The 19889-nt window shown below is 38.6% G+C and overlaps 1 protein-coding gene across 5 annotated transcripts in view; it reads right to left on the bottom strand.

The window, feature by feature from the left end:
• LOC101895126 (signal peptide peptidase-like 3) overlaps positions 1–19889 on the bottom strand; it is a 29001-nt gene that overhangs the window by 6138 nt on the left and 2974 nt on the right. For all 5 annotated transcript variants that reach the window (XM_059123323.1, XM_005178274.4, XM_059123322.1 and 2 more), the window contains 4 exons: positions 4469–5738; positions 1232–1354; positions 955–1146; positions 434–887 (listed from right to left, as the gene is read on the bottom strand). In XM_059123323.1, coding sequence (XP_058979306.1) covers positions 434–887; positions 955–1146; positions 1232–1354; positions 4469–4745 — 1046 coding nt within the window. In that variant the 5' untranslated portion in view covers positions 4746–5738. The remainder of the gene's footprint in view (positions 1–433; positions 888–954; positions 1147–1231; positions 1355–4468; positions 5739–19889) is intronic.

Below are 19889 nucleotides of genomic sequence, written 5' to 3'. Positions count from 1 at the left end.
GGTAATATACCCTCAGATTTTCTGATTTCATCTATTAGAATTAATGTTCCGTTTAGATCTAGTAGATACTACCAATTATTATATACTGATTTTCACCGCACGAATTATTCAATGGGCGAACCTCTTAGTAAAATGTGTGTTGACTTTAATTCTGTGTACTGTAATGTAGATTTTGGTATGAGTTTAGAAGTTATTAAATCTAGAATAATTTTATTTTTAAACAATTAACATACATGTTTTATTATTTGACAAATTAGCTGATGAATTAAATTCTGTAGCTGGTTTTAAATTTCCTACTGAATTCCCATTATGATGCGGATCATGATGTGTACGCGATCCCTCCGTAAAGGGAGGTCGCCCCCTCGGTCGGCAGGGGTGGGAATGTGAGGCGTGGGAACGTTCGAAAAAAAAAAAAGTAAAGAAATTTACTCACCCCAATAAGGAACAGTGAAAATATGTCAACCTTGAGCCGACACCCTTTGGCGGTGGTAGCATTTGATCGTTCGTTACAATTTGGGCTTTCTTATAGGCATCGTAGCGCAGCACAAAACACAACAACAGACCCGGCATTACAATGTCACCCAAACCCAACATTGAAAAGTGTCCGGTATTGTGTATGCTGGGAAAAACCAGTTTTCCCGGTAAATTCAGCTTTGGCGCCTCCTTAACCATATTGCCCAGGTTCAGTTTGCGCGCCACAATGCCAACCGGATTATCGGCTGGACGTGTTGCCACTTTGACCATAACATTTGTGCTAAAGATATACGACGAGAAGAAGACCCAGAAGACATCATAGATGAGCAGGCCGGTTAGCAGGAGAGTGGAGACCTTAAGGCTGGGCAAGCGGACAAATGCAATGAAAGCAACACATAAGCCCATGCCCATTGCTGGAATCGAAAAGGTAGAAATTAATTAATAATTATGGAGATATTTTCATAAAATTCCTTAACTTACCATCCATCAAGAGCCAATGACCCGTTAGCACCCACACACAGACAATTGACACAGATAGAGTAAAACTAAATAATTCGGCGGCAGTAAAACGTCCACAGACTCCAAATGAGATTCGGGTACCATCAGTGCAGGGGCGTATGATATACTGACACATCGGCAAGAGTAGAAAGGCCAGAGCCACGGTGGCAATTACTGCAACAAAAGTGGTGGGGTAGAAAGAAAATGCGTATGAAGGAGGAGTACTAAAGAAGAAAGGAATGTAGGCGAAAACTCTTACTTGCTGTACAAACGGCAAACAGCAGCTGCATGGAATCGAAAAAGAAGAACATAATTAAAAGTGAAATGGATGCACCCAATGGCAGGCAGAGGGCATGCATTGTATCCAATGTGGCAAATTTACCTGCAACGAAAAGGAGAGAGAAGAGGAGAAGGAAATTAAGAATGGAAAATAAAAGGTAGGCAATAAAGGTCTCTTAAAGAATGGGCTGATATAAATTTAAGTTATTCAAGTCCTGTACAGATCAATATAAGTTATACACTTGGTCGGAATGCTCCTGGAAACGTTATCCACATTTTTGGATAAATCGATTGTCCGATGAATAAAGAAAAAATAAAACCAGTAAGGAAAAGAAAAAAGTCGGGCGGGCCAACTATTTTATAACCTACACCAATATGCAGGTTAAGTATAGCTCCCGTAACAAAAGAACTTATTTGAAGTAGATTATACATGACATCAATATTTGGCTTTAGAGCAGTTATACTTTGGTTTCAGAGAGAACTAATATTTGGGAGGCAAATCCAATTCTGAATCGATTTTCACTAAATTTGACGGAGACATTTTAAAATTTTATACCAAATAACATTGTTATAGAGTGCCTGATATGACTTTGAGGAGGATTATATTAAAAAATATATATCGGAGCCGAGTTGCACCAAATGGAAACGTACGTCCCGATATTCACTCCATCCGGGCTGATATTAGCCATTATTTGCACAATACAGGGTGAGATGAAAAAACTGCAATTAACTTCAGACTGCTGTCATTTCTAAGCCACTCGCCCGACAGCTGTCAAAATTATTCCAGTGACAGCTCATTATATTGTTGACAAGCGTACCAAAGCATTTTGGTGAGCATTTTCCAGAAAAAAAGTTATTCGTGATGGAATTCAAGCGTCGTGATAGTGTGAATTCTTAATATTTGCCTGGAAAACCACAAGTGGCTATCGTTAGAGGACTCCAGAATTTAAATGTGAATAAATCTTTTGTGTCTCGTACCATCTCTTGTTACCGTGATGCTAATAGCGTAGCCCGATGTTAAGGAAGTGGACGGAAGAAAACAGTAAACTTCGGCAGAAATGGTTCGAAAATGTTAAAGAAGCGAATTGATCGAAACCCGCGTCGCAGTGGCTGAAAAATGGCTCGTGAGCTTCCATTCCATTCGGAAAATATTGAAAAATGAGCTCGGGGTAAAGCCATTGAAATTCCAAAAAGCGCAAGAACTTACACCGCAACAGAAAGAAAATAGGCTAAAAGAGCTAAAGAGTTGTTCTTCGCTTGGCCGAAAGTAGTGAACTGCCGAATTTGGTTATCTCTTCCCCAATGAGAAAACATTCGCTGCCCAGCAGTTTGTAAACAAACAAAATGATCGTGTTTACTTGCCAAAGAGGTCAGCTGAAAATGTGCACCTTCGATTGGCCACCAGAACTCAAGCACCGGCTATGTTGATGATGGTGTGGGACACCATAACAGCCAATGGCCGATTGTCTCCGCTCGTATTAATCGACCGTGTCATCAGAATAAATGCCAAATATTATCGCGAAAATATTCTGAAGGGTGGCGCATTAAAGCCTTGGGCTCGCAAACATTTTGGCCGCAGACCTTGGATATTCCAATAGGACTCAGCACCATCGCACTCAGCACGCGCCACCCAAGAATGGTTACAAAATGAGGTTCCTTGCTTCATTTCCAGCGCACAACAATGACCACCAAAATCTCCGGATACCAATCCGTTGGACTATTGGGTCTGGAGTATTTTGAAAAGCAAGGTTGGCACCAAAAAAATACCAAGTGTCGATCACCTCAAGCAAGCGCCTCGCCGGGAATGGGCCAAAATGCCGTAGAGCAACATTCGGGCAGCGTGTGACGGTTTCATTGGCCGTTTGAAGGCCATAATTCGTGCCAAAGGTGACCAATTCGAACAAATCTAAACTGATTCCAAAATTTGATGCAATTTCCGATATTTTTTGCTGTCGTTCAATAAAATTTATAAAAAAATCTAAAAATTATGGCCTTTGACTTTGTTGCCGTTTTTTATCTCACCCTGTATATATCGGAGCCTAATTCCACAAAATGGAAACGTACGGGCTGATATTAGCCATTATTTGCAAAATAGACCCGAAATCGGTTGAAGATATATATGGGGCTATATCAAAATCTGAACCGATCTCGATAAAATTTGGTAGAGGTATTTCCGAGCTCTATCTGATATCTGGTACCAGAAATCATTGTTGTCGAACACATATTACGAATGTGTGGGATTTAAACCCCAAATCGGAAGAAACATGTATATGAGAGCTATGGGTATATCTGTACCGATTTTCACCAAATTTGATGTACTTGCTTCTAGACTGAATTCGGTCGGATGTGCCAAAATTCAGGTAATTTGGACTTATATTGGCCATTTGGGTACAAAATTAACCCCAAATCGGTTGAAGATATATATGGGAGCTATATCCAAATCTGAACCGATCTTGATAAAATTTGGCAGAGGTATTTCTGGGCTGTATCTGATATCTGGTACCAAATATCATTGTTGTCGAATGCAGATTACAAATGTGAGGGACTTAAACACCAAATCGGATGAAACTTATAAATGGTAGCTATAGCTATTTCTGAACCGATTTCACCAAATTTGATGTACTTGCTTCTAGACTCAATTTGGTTGGATGTGCCAGAATTCATGTCATTTGGACTGATATTGGCCATTTGGTGCACAATTAACCCGAAATCGGTAGAATATATATATGGGAGCTATATCTACATTTAATTCGATCATCACCAATTTCAATAGGGTTCGTCCATGGACCAAACAAATATTGTTTGGAAAATTTCATCTCAATCCGATAATAAATGCCATCTGTATTTTGTTCACAAGAATACATGGACAGACGGAATGACCTGCTTCTAGACTGAATTCGGTTGGATGTACTAAAATTCAGGACCTTTGGACTGATATTGGCCGTTTGGTGCACAATTAACCCGAAATCGGCTGAAGATATATATTGAAGCTATATCTAAATCCGATCCGATTATCAGCAATTTCAATAGGGTTCGTCCATGGGCCAGACAAATATCGGATAATGACGGACAATCGACTCAGAAAGTGATTCTATATGAGGATCCTCAAAAGTAACAATGGGGCTATCTCGCTTCCTTCCCCAAAACAAATGCACAAAGACTTGATAACCTTACCACTATGTGGTGTAGGGTATAAAAAAATGTTCCATTTACTTACTCGTCTCCTGTTGCACCGGCTCGCCGGTCAGTAAATTTGTTGTCGACTCATTGCGTTTCTTTAGCTCCCGCTCGCGGGCCTCCTGTTCGATATTTAAGCTACGAAAACTGCCATAGACTATCAACAGCATCGATATGAGGCATGTCGAAACTCTTGATGAATCCATGATACCGTTGGCGGCAATTTGAAAGGTATTTGAGGTGGCGCTACTGCTATCGATATAACCTGCTGCTGCTGCGGCTGCTCCTGCTCCACCATTTAAAGAACCGGGCGACATTGCCACTGCCCCCCAACCACAGGCAAAAAAAATGTGTGTGTGTTTGCTATGGGAAATTTGTGGTGGTTGGTGGTGGTTCTTAGAGCCTTGATGCTAAGATGTATGTGTGTGTGGGTGTCTTCCCAGGTTTCTTCAAGACAGCCACCAACCCACTAGTAGCATTGACCGTGTTCTGGCTTGAATGTTTGATGCTGTTATGGTAGAATGTTGGTTGTTTTCTTGCTTCACTTGTTGTGTTGATGAAATCTTTTAATTTCCTTTTCCTTTTGCCTTGGCGTTTGTTGGTGTTTTCGTTTTCTAGTTTTTCGTTTTTTTTTATTTTCATAAATAATGAAAAAGAAAATGCAATTTATTTCATTTCATTTCTTGGAAGGATGAATCACTTGGTATGGGTGGTATATGAGAGCATTTTGCCAGAATTGCTGGCTAGAGTTCTTGTTTGACACTTTTATTCCGGTGAGGGGGAGAAGAGACTGTTTTTCTGGAACATATGTCTTCTGTCTACTGCTAGCTAGCTACTTCCTTACTGGGGCCGGTGGTAAATGATGGTTACTGATGTTGTGGTTTTGGGTATGAGAGCTATGCAGAAGTGCAGTAGAGCTACGGCGACAAACGTCGTATCAACACCGTTTATGATGGTGATGATGGCGCAGAAGACGGTGCATTACAAATTCAATTTGATAACTCAACATGCCGTGCTCGCATTAGCTGCACCAGAACATTATTGACGCGTTCACATTCGTTCGCGGCACCACTCCAATGTTGTTTATTTTTTCTATTAATTTGAGATCCGGTGTTTGGAGTGGAGTTCTCACAGTTGTTGCTGGTATTCGTTTGTGTTGCTACAACAACTACTGTCGCTGCTGCTGCTCTGATATCATATCAGGACCTTTAACATTGATAAAACGTTTATCTAAGGACAAACACTGACATTGTCTCTGTTTGTTTGTAGCCGTGTGTGTTTGTGTTGTATTTTTCTGGAGTTGTTGTTTTCTAAAAGTAAACAAAAGATAAAGAGAAGATTAGTTGGTTTGTCAATGGGAGAGAGATATGTTCGTGTATGTATGTATGTAAGTTGGAAGTTAAGCCAATCAACATTAATTGGTATCAAATACGAGCGCACACACACACTCTTAGACATAACCTAATAAGCAAATAAAATTTATTATACTATCTGGCGGTCATTGTTTTAGATAAACAATAGTTTGTTGACAATCCATACAACCTGTGAACCCTTTATTGACAGGGCGTCATAAAGAGGACAGCAGACGTGTTATTATTTCGTAGCCCTCACTCCAAAAATTCGGTTCTTCTATAATCACATTTTCTGTGTCTGAATTATGCGACACTATCGTTGTGACTGTCTGCCTTGCTTATCTCTTGATTACGTCAAATTGGGTGCTAGGACCCTAACCTAATCTATAACTCTTTCGCAGGAAATTCAATAGTTCAATCGTTTTTTAATATTTGTTTTGTCTAGACTATCTTTTGATTAATTAGACCTCAAATGAACATTGGTCTTACCACCTCTTTGCTTAGTTAACAAAAATTAAAGCATACTTTTAGGCAATTGAAAATAAAATGACTGAATAAGTCCGTGCAGCAAGGTGTGGCATTAAGCGTTTCATTGCGTTAATAGATTCTTGGAATAATGTACCTAGGTCCCAAAACTTATATACATCAAGATTTTCATCATAAGTGTGAGGTTTTTAATCGACTAGGGAAAAGGCAAAAAAAAGTTACTAGAGGCACAAATGTATTACTGCTGTGCATTGATTTTTATCCACGTAGCCTTAAGGTGACATAAACTATCAGTCCAATCAAGAATATCCTTGCGAAATTCTGTTTGAAAGCAATTTCGTCGTGTGTTCATTTCTCTCATCATAATAATTGAATATTATTGTCAATAGTTTCAATATATTACTGCTGTCAGTAGTTTTTTAAACCCGTACCCTTAGTACATCCTTCGAATCAGGAACGTTCACAAAAAGCATTTTCCTTTAGCGGTCCATCATAAATAATTGAGGAGTAATCATTTAAATAATTTGCAAAGATGGCAACGCTAGTAAGACTTTTTCGTGCCTAGTGCACCCTATGCGTTGTGAAAATTGGCGCAAGTTTTAAGTTCCTGTGGTTTTTATGGAAATTTAACAAATTAAACAACGTTAATAAACAAATTTACTATATAAGGATTGAATATATGCACTGGATGTTGAGAAATCTGAGGATCAATCCTAAGCGGCCAATTTCACCAATGTGAGCTGCTGAGCTTAAAATTAAAATAACTTTTTAATAATATAATGTAAAGTTAAGGCCTTCAACTTCAAAAAGGGTACACATAAATGGTCGGTAGGAACAGCGTCTAAAACTGTGTTAAGCCAAGAGAAAGACTTTGAAACAAAATGTCCAAACTTGACTCTAAAACAAGTAAAATAGTATCAGTCGGTTTTGCCAAGAGATGTATACCCCAGCCTTGAGTTATGATTATTCAAACTGTTGACCCTTTATGGAGGAGGTTACGAAGCAGTTGGACAAAATTTACCATTTTAGTATGAGAACTCAGACTGATATAAATATTACAACGTGCCAGATTTGGACTATATCCACAATTTCATATACCTTATATGAGATATGTGCAAATTTTTAGAAATTGTAGAAATATGCGTGAAGTGCAAGATGTAGCGGGCCGAAGTATTCCAGTTTCATACTTCATCTAATGCAGACAAAAATATAAAATTGGAAGGTAATCGAACATTTATATCCAATTTTATTCGACATCAAGCAAGCAAGTCATAAAGAAACGCCGAATTGTTTTGCAAGTTATGTTGTGGGTGAGGTGCCAGAATGGGTTGGCAGATACATATAATCTTTACAATAGATCTTTGGATGAAGAGAGTGAGAGAGAGGGATTTGGATCTCCTATTTTGAGCGTTTTGTTTTTAACAATCTTGAACCCCTTGTGGGGGAGGTACCATACCAGGAATATTCCGATCTCTACCATTTTAATAACAGATCTTGTGTTGATGGAAATATTGAGATGTGTCAATTCTGAATAGAATCGGATGTTAATTTTCATGAATATTCAAAATTTTGATCCTTTGTGGGGATGCACCAGAAGGAGTGTAGCAATATATCCCGTTTTCACTCCAGACCTTGGGTTAATAAAAATATTGTGATTTGTGTAGTATGAAGAGAACCGTATGCTTATTTCGGATTTTATGACCGTTTTGGTCATTCAAAACTTCGAACCTTTGTGGGGGAGGTACCAGAAGACATGGTCCGATCTCTACCATCTTTACAACAGGTCTTGTGTTGATGGAAATATTGAGATGTACCAAGTCTGAATGGAATCGGATGTTAATTTCGTGATTTATGAGCTTCATGAATATTCAACATTTTTACGCTTAGTGAGGGAGGTACCAGAGAAGTGGATCGATATATCCCGTTTTCACTCCAGACCTTGGGTTAATAAAAATATTGTGATTTGTGTAGTATGAAGAGAACCATATGCTTATTTCGGATTTTATGACCGTTTTGGTAATTCAAAACTTCGAACCTTTGTGGGGGAGGTACCAGAAGACATTGTCCGATCTCTACCATCTTTACAACAGATCTTGTGTTGATGGAAATATTGAGATGTACCAAGTCTGAATGGAATCGGATGGAATTTCGCATTTTAGGAGCTTCATAAATATTCAAAATGTTGACCCTTTGTGGGGGAGGTAACAGAAGCAGTGGACTGATATTGTCCATCTTCACACCAGACCCTAGGTTAATAAAAATATTGTGATTTGTGTAGTATGAAGAGAACCGGATGCTTATTTCGGATTTTATGACCGTTTTTGTTTTTCAAAACTTCAAACCTTTGTGGGGGAGGTACGAGAAGAAATTGTCCGATCTCTACCATCTTTATAGCAGATCTTGTGTTGATCGAAATATTGAAATGTGCCAAGTTTGAATGAAATCGGATGTTAATTTCGTGTTTTATGAGCCCCTTTGTGGGGGAGGTACCAGAAGGAGTGGACCGATCTTCACACCAGACCTTGGATTAATAAAAATATTGTGATGTATGTAATTTGAAGACATTCGGAGTCTTTTTATGTATTTTATAAGAATTATAATTATTCAAAATGTTGACCCTTTGTGGGAGAGGTACTTCGGCACGTTTTGCCCGTATCAAATGATATCTAACCTCTCTTGCCATATGGCAGAGGGCACAAAACCATTTTTTTTAATTTTTATTTTTTAGAATTTTACAGTCGTCTTGGGGAGTGGGAAAGCATCAAATTTTGATGAGTGGGCTGATTTGATGCTTTGTGTGGGAGGTATGAGAATAAAGAAATAAACCGGAATTGTCCATCTTCACATCGGATCTAAGTGTGGTATTGACAGGCAGGGAGGCCCATTCGGTTTGTAGACCAAAACCGCAAAACAATTTTTGGTTCTCAGTTCAATTTTCGTTTAGGCCCCTATAATTTTTGCCTCAACCACACACAAAGGGAGTCAATATTTTAGAAACGCTTTCCACGCTACCTCTCTTTCAATTCCAAGTCTCCCTTTTAAGTTTTAAGTGTTACAACGATTCAATAGGTAAGCTGCTTGAGCGCCACCAAAAAATATGAAAAAAAAAAAACTATCGACACTACTTGGCTATGGGTGGCATGGCATTGTGTGTACGTCTGAGTGGAGGGAGAGTAGTAGGTTGTAGCGAAAAAGTTTAGTTACCGCAAACAAAGCAAAAATCTTTACAAAAAAACGAAACGAAATGAAATAAAACAAAACTACTCTCTCAGACTGACAAATAGACAGACAGTAACAAAGAAAGAAAGACGGACAGACAGACAGCTAGATAGACACCACCACAAAACACTTTCTTTTTCAATTGACTTAAAGATAATATCAACCCAACAGCAACAACACCACCAGCGCCAAATAAACCACAGGCAATAAATATTGCGTTTAGACCAAAAAAGTGTATCTTTTGGGTTGGTAATTTTGCCGTTTCGCCTGTGAAGTGAAGGTATTTTTTTATTATTGTTGTTGTTACTTTTACTAAAGAAAAACACACAAATCAAACAAAAACAACAAAATAATTAAAGAAAATGAAATGAAATACCTAGCTACTCAAAAAATTGTTGTCATGCCTAGGCGCACAACCAACCCGCCTTGCCGCCCTCTCCACTCCAAAAACACACACACACACATAATTTTTGTTTATTGGCGGCTCCCATCTATCCAAATGCTTAATTTGTAATCCAAGTCCGAAAAAAGCACAGTGGAAGGGGCTGCCGGACCAGGTTAATAAATAAAACATCAGCGGATAAAATTACAACAAGTAAAGCAGCAAGCAGCATATTTAAGCAACATTTCAATTAAGCTAATTGTAAGTTCGCCTTTTGTTGTTGTGGCTTTTGTTGTTGCTGAAGGTTCAATAGCAAATAATTTTGATATTCAATGCAGTCCGTTATGATGTATTCAAATTTCGAATGGAATATTTATTTTTTGGTAATCCTAAGTGTATTTTTTTTTTGTTTTTGTAGATGCACAACCGATTTCCGGGAGGCTTTGAAGTTTTAAGTCGCTTTTGAGATGTATTAATTCCCAGGAGGGACAGAACAAAAACTTGGGTATTTTTTATGGATTCTTTGGAAGTTAGAGAGATATACAGGGTGAGATGAAGAAACTGCAACCAACTTTAGACTGCAGTCATTTCTAAACCACTCGTTCGACAGCTGTTAAAATTATTCCAGTAACAGCTCATTATATTGTTTACAAGCCTACAAAAGCATTTTTGGTGAGAATCTTCGAGGAAAAAAAGTTATTCGTGATGGAATTCAAGCGTGATAGTGTGATTTCTTTATATTTGGCCACAAGTGGCTATCGTTAGAGCACTCCAGCATTTAAATGTGAATAAATCTTTTGTGTCTCGTACCATCTCTCGTTACCGTGATACTGGTAGCGTAGTCCGACGTCAAGGAAGTGGATGGCAGAAAACAGCAATATCAGCAGAAATGGTTCGAAAATAGTAAAGAAGCGACTTGATCGAAACCCGCGTAGCAGTGGCCGAAAAATGGCTCGTGAGCTGAAAATATCGCAATATTCCATTCGGCAAATATTGAAAAACGAGCTCGGGATAAAACCATTGAAATTCCAAAAAGTGCATGAACTTACACCGCAACAGAAAGAAAATAGACTCAAAAGAGCTAAAGAGTTGCTTCGCTTGGCCGAAAGTGGTGAATAGCCGAATTTAGTTTTCTCCGATGAGAAAACATTCGTTTTCCAGCAGTTTGTAAACAAACAAAATGAACGTGTATACTTGCCAAAGAGGTCAGCTGAAAATGTGCACCTTCGGTTGGCCACCAGAACTCAAGCGCCGGCCATGGTGATGGTGTGGACCGCCATAACAGCCCATGATCACTCTCCGCTCGTATTAATCGACCGTAGATCAAAATAAATGCCGAATATTGTCGCGAAAATGTTCTGGATGGTGGTGTATTAAAGCCTTGGACACGCAAACATTTTGGCCGTAAGACCTTGGACATTTCAACAAAACTCAGCACCATTGCACTCAGCACGCGCCACCCAAGAATGATTACAAAATGAGGTTCCCCGCTTCATTTCCAGCGCACCTATTGGCCATCAAATCTCCGGATACCAATCCCTTTGACTATTGTGTCTGGAGTATTTTGGAAGGCAGGGTTGGCACAAAAAATACCAAAATGTCGATCACCAAGCAAGCGCTTCGCCGTAAATGGACCAAAATACCGCAGAGCAACATTCGGGCAGTGTGTGACGGTTTCATTGGCCATTTGAAGGCCATAATTCGTGCCAAAGGTGACCAATTCGAACAAATCTAAAGTTATTCCAAAATTCGATTCTATTTCCGACATTTTTTTACTTTCATTCAATAAAATGTGTTCCAGTTTTTTTTATCTCACCCTATATCTTGCTCTCATTTTTTCCAATATTTTGTTACTCAAAAACGCAGAGGGATTTCTTGACTTTGTGAATTAAAAATTACCTATTATTTCCCCGTACCCTACCACCACCAATTGTCATTGAAAATAATAGAATTGCAGAATTGAAATTCTAGCCAATATCAATTTACGTCGCCATAAGTCAAACAAGTTTGTCAGAATATTGCCATTATTGTTTCATGAAAAAAATCACGTTTTGCTTTGACAAAGTTGAATGGACTCACCAAATGCAATTCAATAGTAAGTACATGGACTTGGAAACAATTACGGGGTATATTTAAAAAAAGTAGATCATCAATGGAACGGCGACTGTGTTTGTTTCTATTTTAATTTAAAGGTAAATTGATAATCTCCCATATTTTTATACCCTCAGCCATATAGCTACAGAGGGTATATATCATTTGATACAGCCAAAACGTGCCTCATCAACATAACGGTGTTAGACCCTAGGTTTCTTTGGACCAAATCTGTTCCAGTCTGTGTGTCTGGCTGACTGATGTGCACGATAACTCTCAAAGGGAGTATCCGATTTGATCCAAACTTGGTACATCGTAATATTATTCTCAAACTTAAATCGAGTTCGGAAATGGGCAATATCGGTCCACTCCTTCTGGTACCTCTCACATAAAACATCAACATTTTCAAAGACAATAATTCACAGAATGAGAAAGGATAATGCAATTTTGCTCCAACTTTGCAAATCCTAGTATTTGCATCTATGCTAGGTCAGGTCATCAAGTACCTCCCCCACAAAGGGTAATACTGAGACTATTTTACTTGTTTTATTATACCTTAAAAATATTGATGGGATGGGTGTTTTCAATCGAATTGCTATGCGGAAAATAGTCCCTAAATCTACCTATAATCCCGAATCAGAGAACATCTTCAGTTTTCAATTGAAAAACTCGTAAAAAATATCCCTCCAATATCTACTACCTACAACCGAGCTTTATTATGCCTTCATTATATAAATCGAAATTTCGTTTAGCCGCCAACAATTGCAAATCTCCGAAGCAGAAGTGCGTCATTTATCACTTATCCTGATAGAAAATAAACATCATGAAAAGTTGAAAATAAAATACCCAAAAAAAAACCACAAAGTCATATTGTGTTCATAGAAATGGAAGAAACCTAATACTAATAACAACAGCTTTATGCTACGACAACACCAGCAAAATAATAAAAGCAACAACCCGACTATGTTGTGGTCATTAACTTTCCCCCTCTCTCTCTCTGGCGTATAATTTTTTTGTTTGTTGCTTTGTTTGCTAAACAATTTGGTATTTTTTTTAAGTTATATTTTTTCTTCTTTGAGGTAAACTAATTTGATTTAAAGATCCCCGGATTTGGTGGTTTAACAACGGCAAATGAATCATGGTGGCAAATTAAAAAGAAAAAAAGTCTATGTTGAAATAATAGAAAAATATTAAAACAACGACCGAAAGGGGTCCGACTGTATGATACCCTACACCACTATGAATTTAGGGATTCGCCCTGTAAGAAATATACGTTTACATTTTTAGCTAGCATTCTACCGTACGATTTTTTTACTTCTTTCATGAGGACTTGTAGCACGCACTTCAATTATAAGAATTTCCAGATCAGCCAGCAGAAACTTTGCAAAATTTACGATTAAATCCGGAAAAAGCAACAGTTTGGTGTGTTTTATAGGCTAATGACATCAATGGCCGCACTTTTTCAAGTACGTAGCGTAACTGTGAGTAATGAGTGCTACTGTGAGATGAAATAACTCTTTTATGCCCAAAATGCAAGCGATTGATTTCTATGGCGTGTGGTCTCAACAAGACGGTGTAATATACCATACAACACGCATAATATTTGACTTATTGAAAGGTGAGTCAGGCGAACATTTTCTTTTTTACTTTGGGAATGGTCAATTGGCCCGTCTAGATCGGCCGATTTTGCGGCTTTGGAATATTTTTTTAAGGCTATGTTAAAGCTCATGTCTATAGAGACAAGAACGCTTCAATAGACGCTGTTGGAAGACTACATTGAAGCATTTATTCGTGACATAGCGGCCGAAGAGTTGGAAAGTTTAAGCCAAAGTTGTACTAAGATTTCATGTTTTCTTCTATATTTTATCTTTTTTTTCCTCCTAAAATATTTTTAATAGTTATTAACGTATTTTTGCATTTTAATAATCGATAAAAAAGCAACCAAGAACCATTGTTAAAATTGACCGCTCAGCATCTTATTTTCGAACTTCTATGTTGCCACATGGACTTATCAACGTCTAACACATACATTCCAGTCCTAAATTCAAAATTAGAAGCTGTTAGGTGCCTAATTTTTATAAAAAACCAAAGCACTTGCAATTTGCGCCAATTTGCAAAAAAATAGGATACACTAGGTACGAAAAAGATCTATTCGCGTTGCCATCATCACAAATGATTTCCCCTAAACTATTTATGATTGGAGAAATGATCTTTGGAGAAAAATGCTTTCCGTGGAAATAAAATTTTGCGCGGATCTGCATGATTAGCTTTAATATCAAAACCAATCGCATTAATTTAATATTTTAAATATTAAATCGATTGATCTTCCACTCCCAACTATGGGCTCATTGACAAAGAGAGAGAGAGAGAAAGATAAAGTGAATAACTAACCATACTTGCATTATTTTCTCATCCAAACCAATTAAGCAGCAATAAATAATTAAGCTGCAACAAATATATTAATAGGCACTAAGTAGAAACAGGAGAATGAAGAACCAAAACCATTTCCACAAAATGTATTGATGGTACGAAAGCAACCTACAGTCATCATTATATTTATGATGTTGTTCATTAACATGAGATGACAAATGAGAGCCAAAAGTCAGTCATTCATCTCAAAACAGAAACAAAATAAAGAAACCAAAAGAGCACAAATCCCATTTTTAATGAAGTGCAGGAAGATGATGGGGGACAATCTTGAAACCCAATTTCCAGCATGCAAAGTAGGTAGAGGCGGTGGTACAATCTTCTTTAAAAAAAACCATCTGCATAATTATTGCACATATTATTGAGTGATAGTTGAGAATGAGAGCTGAATGTTGCTGATGGCGGAATTGTTGTTGCTGCTGCTAGAAGGGGGGATAACAGCATTTAAACAATTAAACAATTGTTGTTGCTGTTGTTGTGTGAAAAAAAAGACACAGAAGCAGAAAATAAAGCACACACAGCCAACCCAACGAAGAAACCAATTATGAAAAGAGTTGGTGGAAAGGGCAGGCTGAAGAAGGAAGAAATAGCATAAAATTACGTTGTTCGACGATGGTGAAACGATGTCAGCCACCATGGTTGACACTCTATGGTCTATTGTTGCTGGCTGGTTAATTGTCGTTGGCGTTGTTGTGGTTGTTGTTTTGGGGTTTTTCTTCTTCAAAATTCACATACAACGAGAAAAAGAAAAGAATTATTGCTTTTGAAGCTAGGCTTATAGCGCGAAAAAAAAGTATGTTAACCCCTTCCTCCACCTCCCCCTCGCACACAGCAAAGTCAAGTCAGCAAACAAGCAATTCATTCATTCTTTCATTCGACCAACCATTCATTCGCATATTTGTTGTCACTACCACTACCTCTTGGAAACCTACTTCCTATGGCCAAAAACAAAAGAAAAACAAAAAAGAAACTAACAAAGCAAGAAAAAAAACAGCAACCATGGGTTCATCATGTTTTTTGGCTTTCCCTAATAGAGTGTGATGGGCTTCTTTGTTTTTGATATGCCCTTTAGCGGGGATGGGAAGTTAAGTAGCCATTGTCTTTTTAAGCAGAGCTACATTAAAAGGTTTGCAGTGAACTTCAGCAGCATCATGTCGCATACTCTTTAGAAATATATTTGTCGATAGTCAAAGCCAGTCGCATATGCCGTTGGTGTAGTGTTGCTGATACCTCGTAGATTTCTTCCATCTAATTCTGACCTAATACAAAGAGACATATGCTATTGGACAGAAACTCTAACGTTATTCTCAGATCATCATCATTTACAAGTTTTCCAAAGAAATTCTCCGCCTAGGCAGACTACCCTGCTAACTAAACTTCTCTCTATAAATCTTTTCTTCTCCTTCTCGCTTCTATATCTCTCCTATCCTCAAAATTTTCAAAAATTTCTTTCTAGGATGAGCCCAATGGACCAAAGGTCTCCGACTGAAACAGTTGCCAAATTCGTGTAGCTGCGCATCCTTAAACCAACAACAAAACTTGCAAAGCTGAGTCGCCTGACTTGGTCCCTGGCCACTGAGATCTTGTCGAAACCTAGAAGGCTTGGTTTATTTAACAAGATTTTGCAATAATTTGTACAAATTATGGAGATATTTTATACGTCCATCAATAGACCTTGCTATACAAACTTTCATAAATTCAACATTTCCATCTCTGTTCCTTACTACATTTTCCCACATTACATTGATCTCTCCATTTTTTTGGCGCCCACTCTTCTCTTTTACTTTTGGCCCATCACCCACAATAACAATGTGGCGTCGTCACATACGTCACCCCCACACACAACAATAGTAACAACAACAGCAGCACAACAGTTGAACAGTTGTAACTGAATCTCATATTATTGGGCCAACATTATTACTCTCACACTCTCATCGAACGGTGTGAGAATGTGAAATTGAGTTGTGCGAGAGCAACATACATATTCAGCCGTTTGGCGTCCAAACAATTGACATTTCTTCTTTCTGCCATGTAACAAAGCAAACAACTGTTTAACAATTGCAACATAAATACTACTATATAATAAATATTTTAAACATAAAATTGTATATTAGGGTGGATTCGAATTGCAGGGAATATGCATCTAAGAAATTGGAAAAAGAAAACATAATTTACAAAGAGGAGAAATGTCAAATGAGATTTTTTCGAGAGGCGTGTGATTTTGCTACTATTTTTGTTTTGCTACGAAATTTTTTTAAAATATAGGTATCATAACATTTTATTTTGTATAATTTTTTCAGACTAGATGTTGATAAAAACCCATGTTGCTGAAAATCGTTCACGTTTTGCTATAGCACTCATTTTTTTATTCATTTCATTTTTTCACCGATCCACCCTAATACACATCCAACAACAAAACATTGTTCACTAGGCATACATGAATGTATCTCAGAGAGAAAAAAAGAGTTGTTACATCAAAACTAAATAAAGAAGACAGTTGGAAACACAAACACACACAAAAAGGGAAAAAGAAACAACAAATAATGTTAAATGACTACTGACAGACACACGACATATATGTATGACTACAACATATATGTGTCGTGTGTCTGTGCCCTCTAAAGAAACTAGAGCTTCATTTGTATGTATGTATGTAGCCGCATCGAAGCTACAAGTAATGCTGCCACGACGCGCGTTACGCTTTGGGATTACAAATTCCTCTTAAATTACTTTGATAATTGCCAAGAAAGCTATAAAGATTTAAAAGAAAACTAATAATAATTTTGTTGTAACCAAGAGGGGCAGAGAGATAGAGAGAGAGGAGAGAACGTGGAATCAAGATGGTAAACATATTTTCAAGTTAATTTACATTTTTTCTATTTTTTTAAAGGGACATCACAACACAACACATCATAATAATAACAACAATGATAAGTGGATTTTGTAGAAGCTAACCATCCATCCAAATCGTTGATCTTTAAGTATTCAACCAAGAAGAAACATGTTAACATTTTCAAAAGCCAATATGGGAGGGAGGGCGAAGATATTGTACTTCAAATCCACTTTTATGTATCCAAATAGTAAACACGAAGCACCACTTCAAATTGAAGTACTACTCGAAAACAAATGCGGAAGATAATTAAATGTTATAATTTTTATTTATACACTTTAATGTTCTATTTTGAAAGTATTTTTTTTTATTATAGAGCGAAAGAAAATAATGTTATGTTAAACAAATGATACGCAAAATAAAATTGACACGGACTTCGAAGCAAAATAAATGAGATATTGGCTTTATGAATTGGAGGAATATATTGATCGCTGTGGTGCAGGAAACCAAGCTCAATGAAAATTGTAGTCTACAATGTTCTTCTGATTGAGGAAGGATCCCAGAAGTAAAGTTTGTTGTTGTTTTAGCAGCACATACTGTTGTGTTCGTTCTGACTCCTCCCAATCTGGTTCTGTCTCTAAGTCCAGTCTCAAAAAGAATGCAACCTGTATGGGTTGGGTCCACAACGAGGCTGGAGTTAAGTGAGTAAGTTTGGCTGACATCGCTGTCAATCCGGGCCCAATAGGAATTGAGGCGGATGCACCATCCGGACCTTAACGGAGCCAAAACTACTCGGGTTTGTCGGGGCCGCTCTCTATCCTAGTACAGTATTCACTCTATATCCTGCCATGACTTCTGAGACGACGTTAGAGTGAATATTATTCCGTTCCGCTTGATAGACCTGTTGATCTAGAGGCTCTCCCTTATACCTATGTACCTTTCTCTCTAGATCATGTAGTGTAGGTGGGGGATTGGCGTTACATAATACTAAGCAATAAATACCTATCTCAACTGAGCCAATCTCTAGTGGCCCACACATAGCGTACTATGGGTGTAGCAGTCAAGTGTGGAACTGTCGAAGTAGAGGTGCTTAATGTGTCGTGATCCGCAAACATTAGCCCGCTTTGGAAGGCAATAACCGTCTGGTTCTAGGGATTTCAATGCCCACCATGAATTGCGGCATTCCGCCCTGAGTAATGAGCAGAGGCGATCAGCGTTGGAAAAACAGATTGATTGCTCCACATTCTGCACGGTAAACGAGGATGCCCCCACCCGAATAAGAGGAGGATGTCACTGTTCGCCAGATTTAACCATAGTGTCATCCGGTCCGATAAATGACGTCATTTCTCTTTCTCTCCCGACAATCGTTTCCATAAGCAGGTCCTCCGATTTCATAACCTCTGAACGCCGCACTTTCCTTAACCATGGGAAAGTTCACAGGCCAGAGTTCAGAAAATTCACCATCTGTCGCTTCAGAGAACTGCCCAGACCTTCTGATATACGGGTAGCAGAAAGGATTTTCCGAAAAATCTTTAAAGCTGCAACCGTTCGCTATATACCTGCTGGACGAATGCCCGAGATAAAACCAAATTTCCCAGCAGAGGTTAGCAAATGAGCGTTGTTGTTATTGTAGCAGTAGTACATGTGAGTGTTTGCATTCTGCTAATCTGGTTCAAGCTCCAGGCTTCTTTAACAGGTTATAGCCAGAGATCTTCTGGAGTGATTTGGTTAGGTTTGGCTGTGCAATTAAAGAGGTGCAGCGTATTGTGCGGGCCTGTATCACACGCCGGGCATACATCACACATATCTTCGTCAATTCCTGAACGTAATTGCGCCAAAACTAGTCTGGTTTGTCTAGGCAGTTGGCGGTTTTCAGCTGCAATGGATGGGGGGGTGGACAATAAGGACGAGATTCATCCTGTAATTGCTGATGGCATCTTCGACTGCATCGGTATGAATGCCACTCAGACCTGCCTGATAGGCTTCTTGATCTAGAGGTTCTCCATTGGACCTCGCTCTCTAGATCGTGTATGGGTGGGAATTGTGTCAACCTTATGATGGTTGGGATGATTCTTACGGTAAGACCCAAGCAGGTACTGCAACGAAAGCATATGATTATGCTGACGCAAGGCAGCATTCTGGCAGGTCTGGATATGATTCCACTGCGTAGCACTAGTATTCGCAGACCACACTGGAGCCACATACAAGACCACAGATCGACCTATGGCGTTATAAGAGGTCAACAAGGTTTCCTTGTCCGCACATCAAATGCTGCCGGCTAGCACTTTGAGGACCTTGTTTCTACTTTTCATCTTATCGCAGATAGCTTTGGCTTGCGCGGACGTCATGAACATGCTGTCGAATGTGACCCCTAGAATCTTGGGGTAGTTCGTGGTCGGTATTAAATTTTCTTCGACCTGCCTAGAGCTGTGTTCTCACCATATGGTGGAGTGTGACCGTTGATTCCGTGGCGGATATTTTCATATTCCTCGCGTGGAAGTATGCGGCAAGCTCCGCGAGATAGGGGTTCAAGCTTTTACATATGTCACCCACCCATCGCCCGTTTTCATAACCTTGAACGCCTCACTTTTCTTAACCGTGGCTAGAATTCAGAGAGCGCAACTCATGTCCAAATTAACCACAGTGCACAGAACCGCGTTCGTACTGACAACTA

The sequence above is a fragment of the Musca domestica genome, unplaced genomic scaffold, assembly GCF_030504385.1.
Source record: "Musca domestica strain aabys unplaced genomic scaffold, Musca_domestica.polishedcontigs.V.1.1 24, whole genome shotgun sequence".
NCBI classification, from domain to species: domain Eukaryota; kingdom Metazoa; phylum Arthropoda; class Insecta; order Diptera; family Muscidae; genus Musca; species Musca domestica.
The sequence above is the reverse complement of the archived record's forward strand: the minus strand, read 5'-3'. Positions and strand labels throughout refer to the sequence as shown.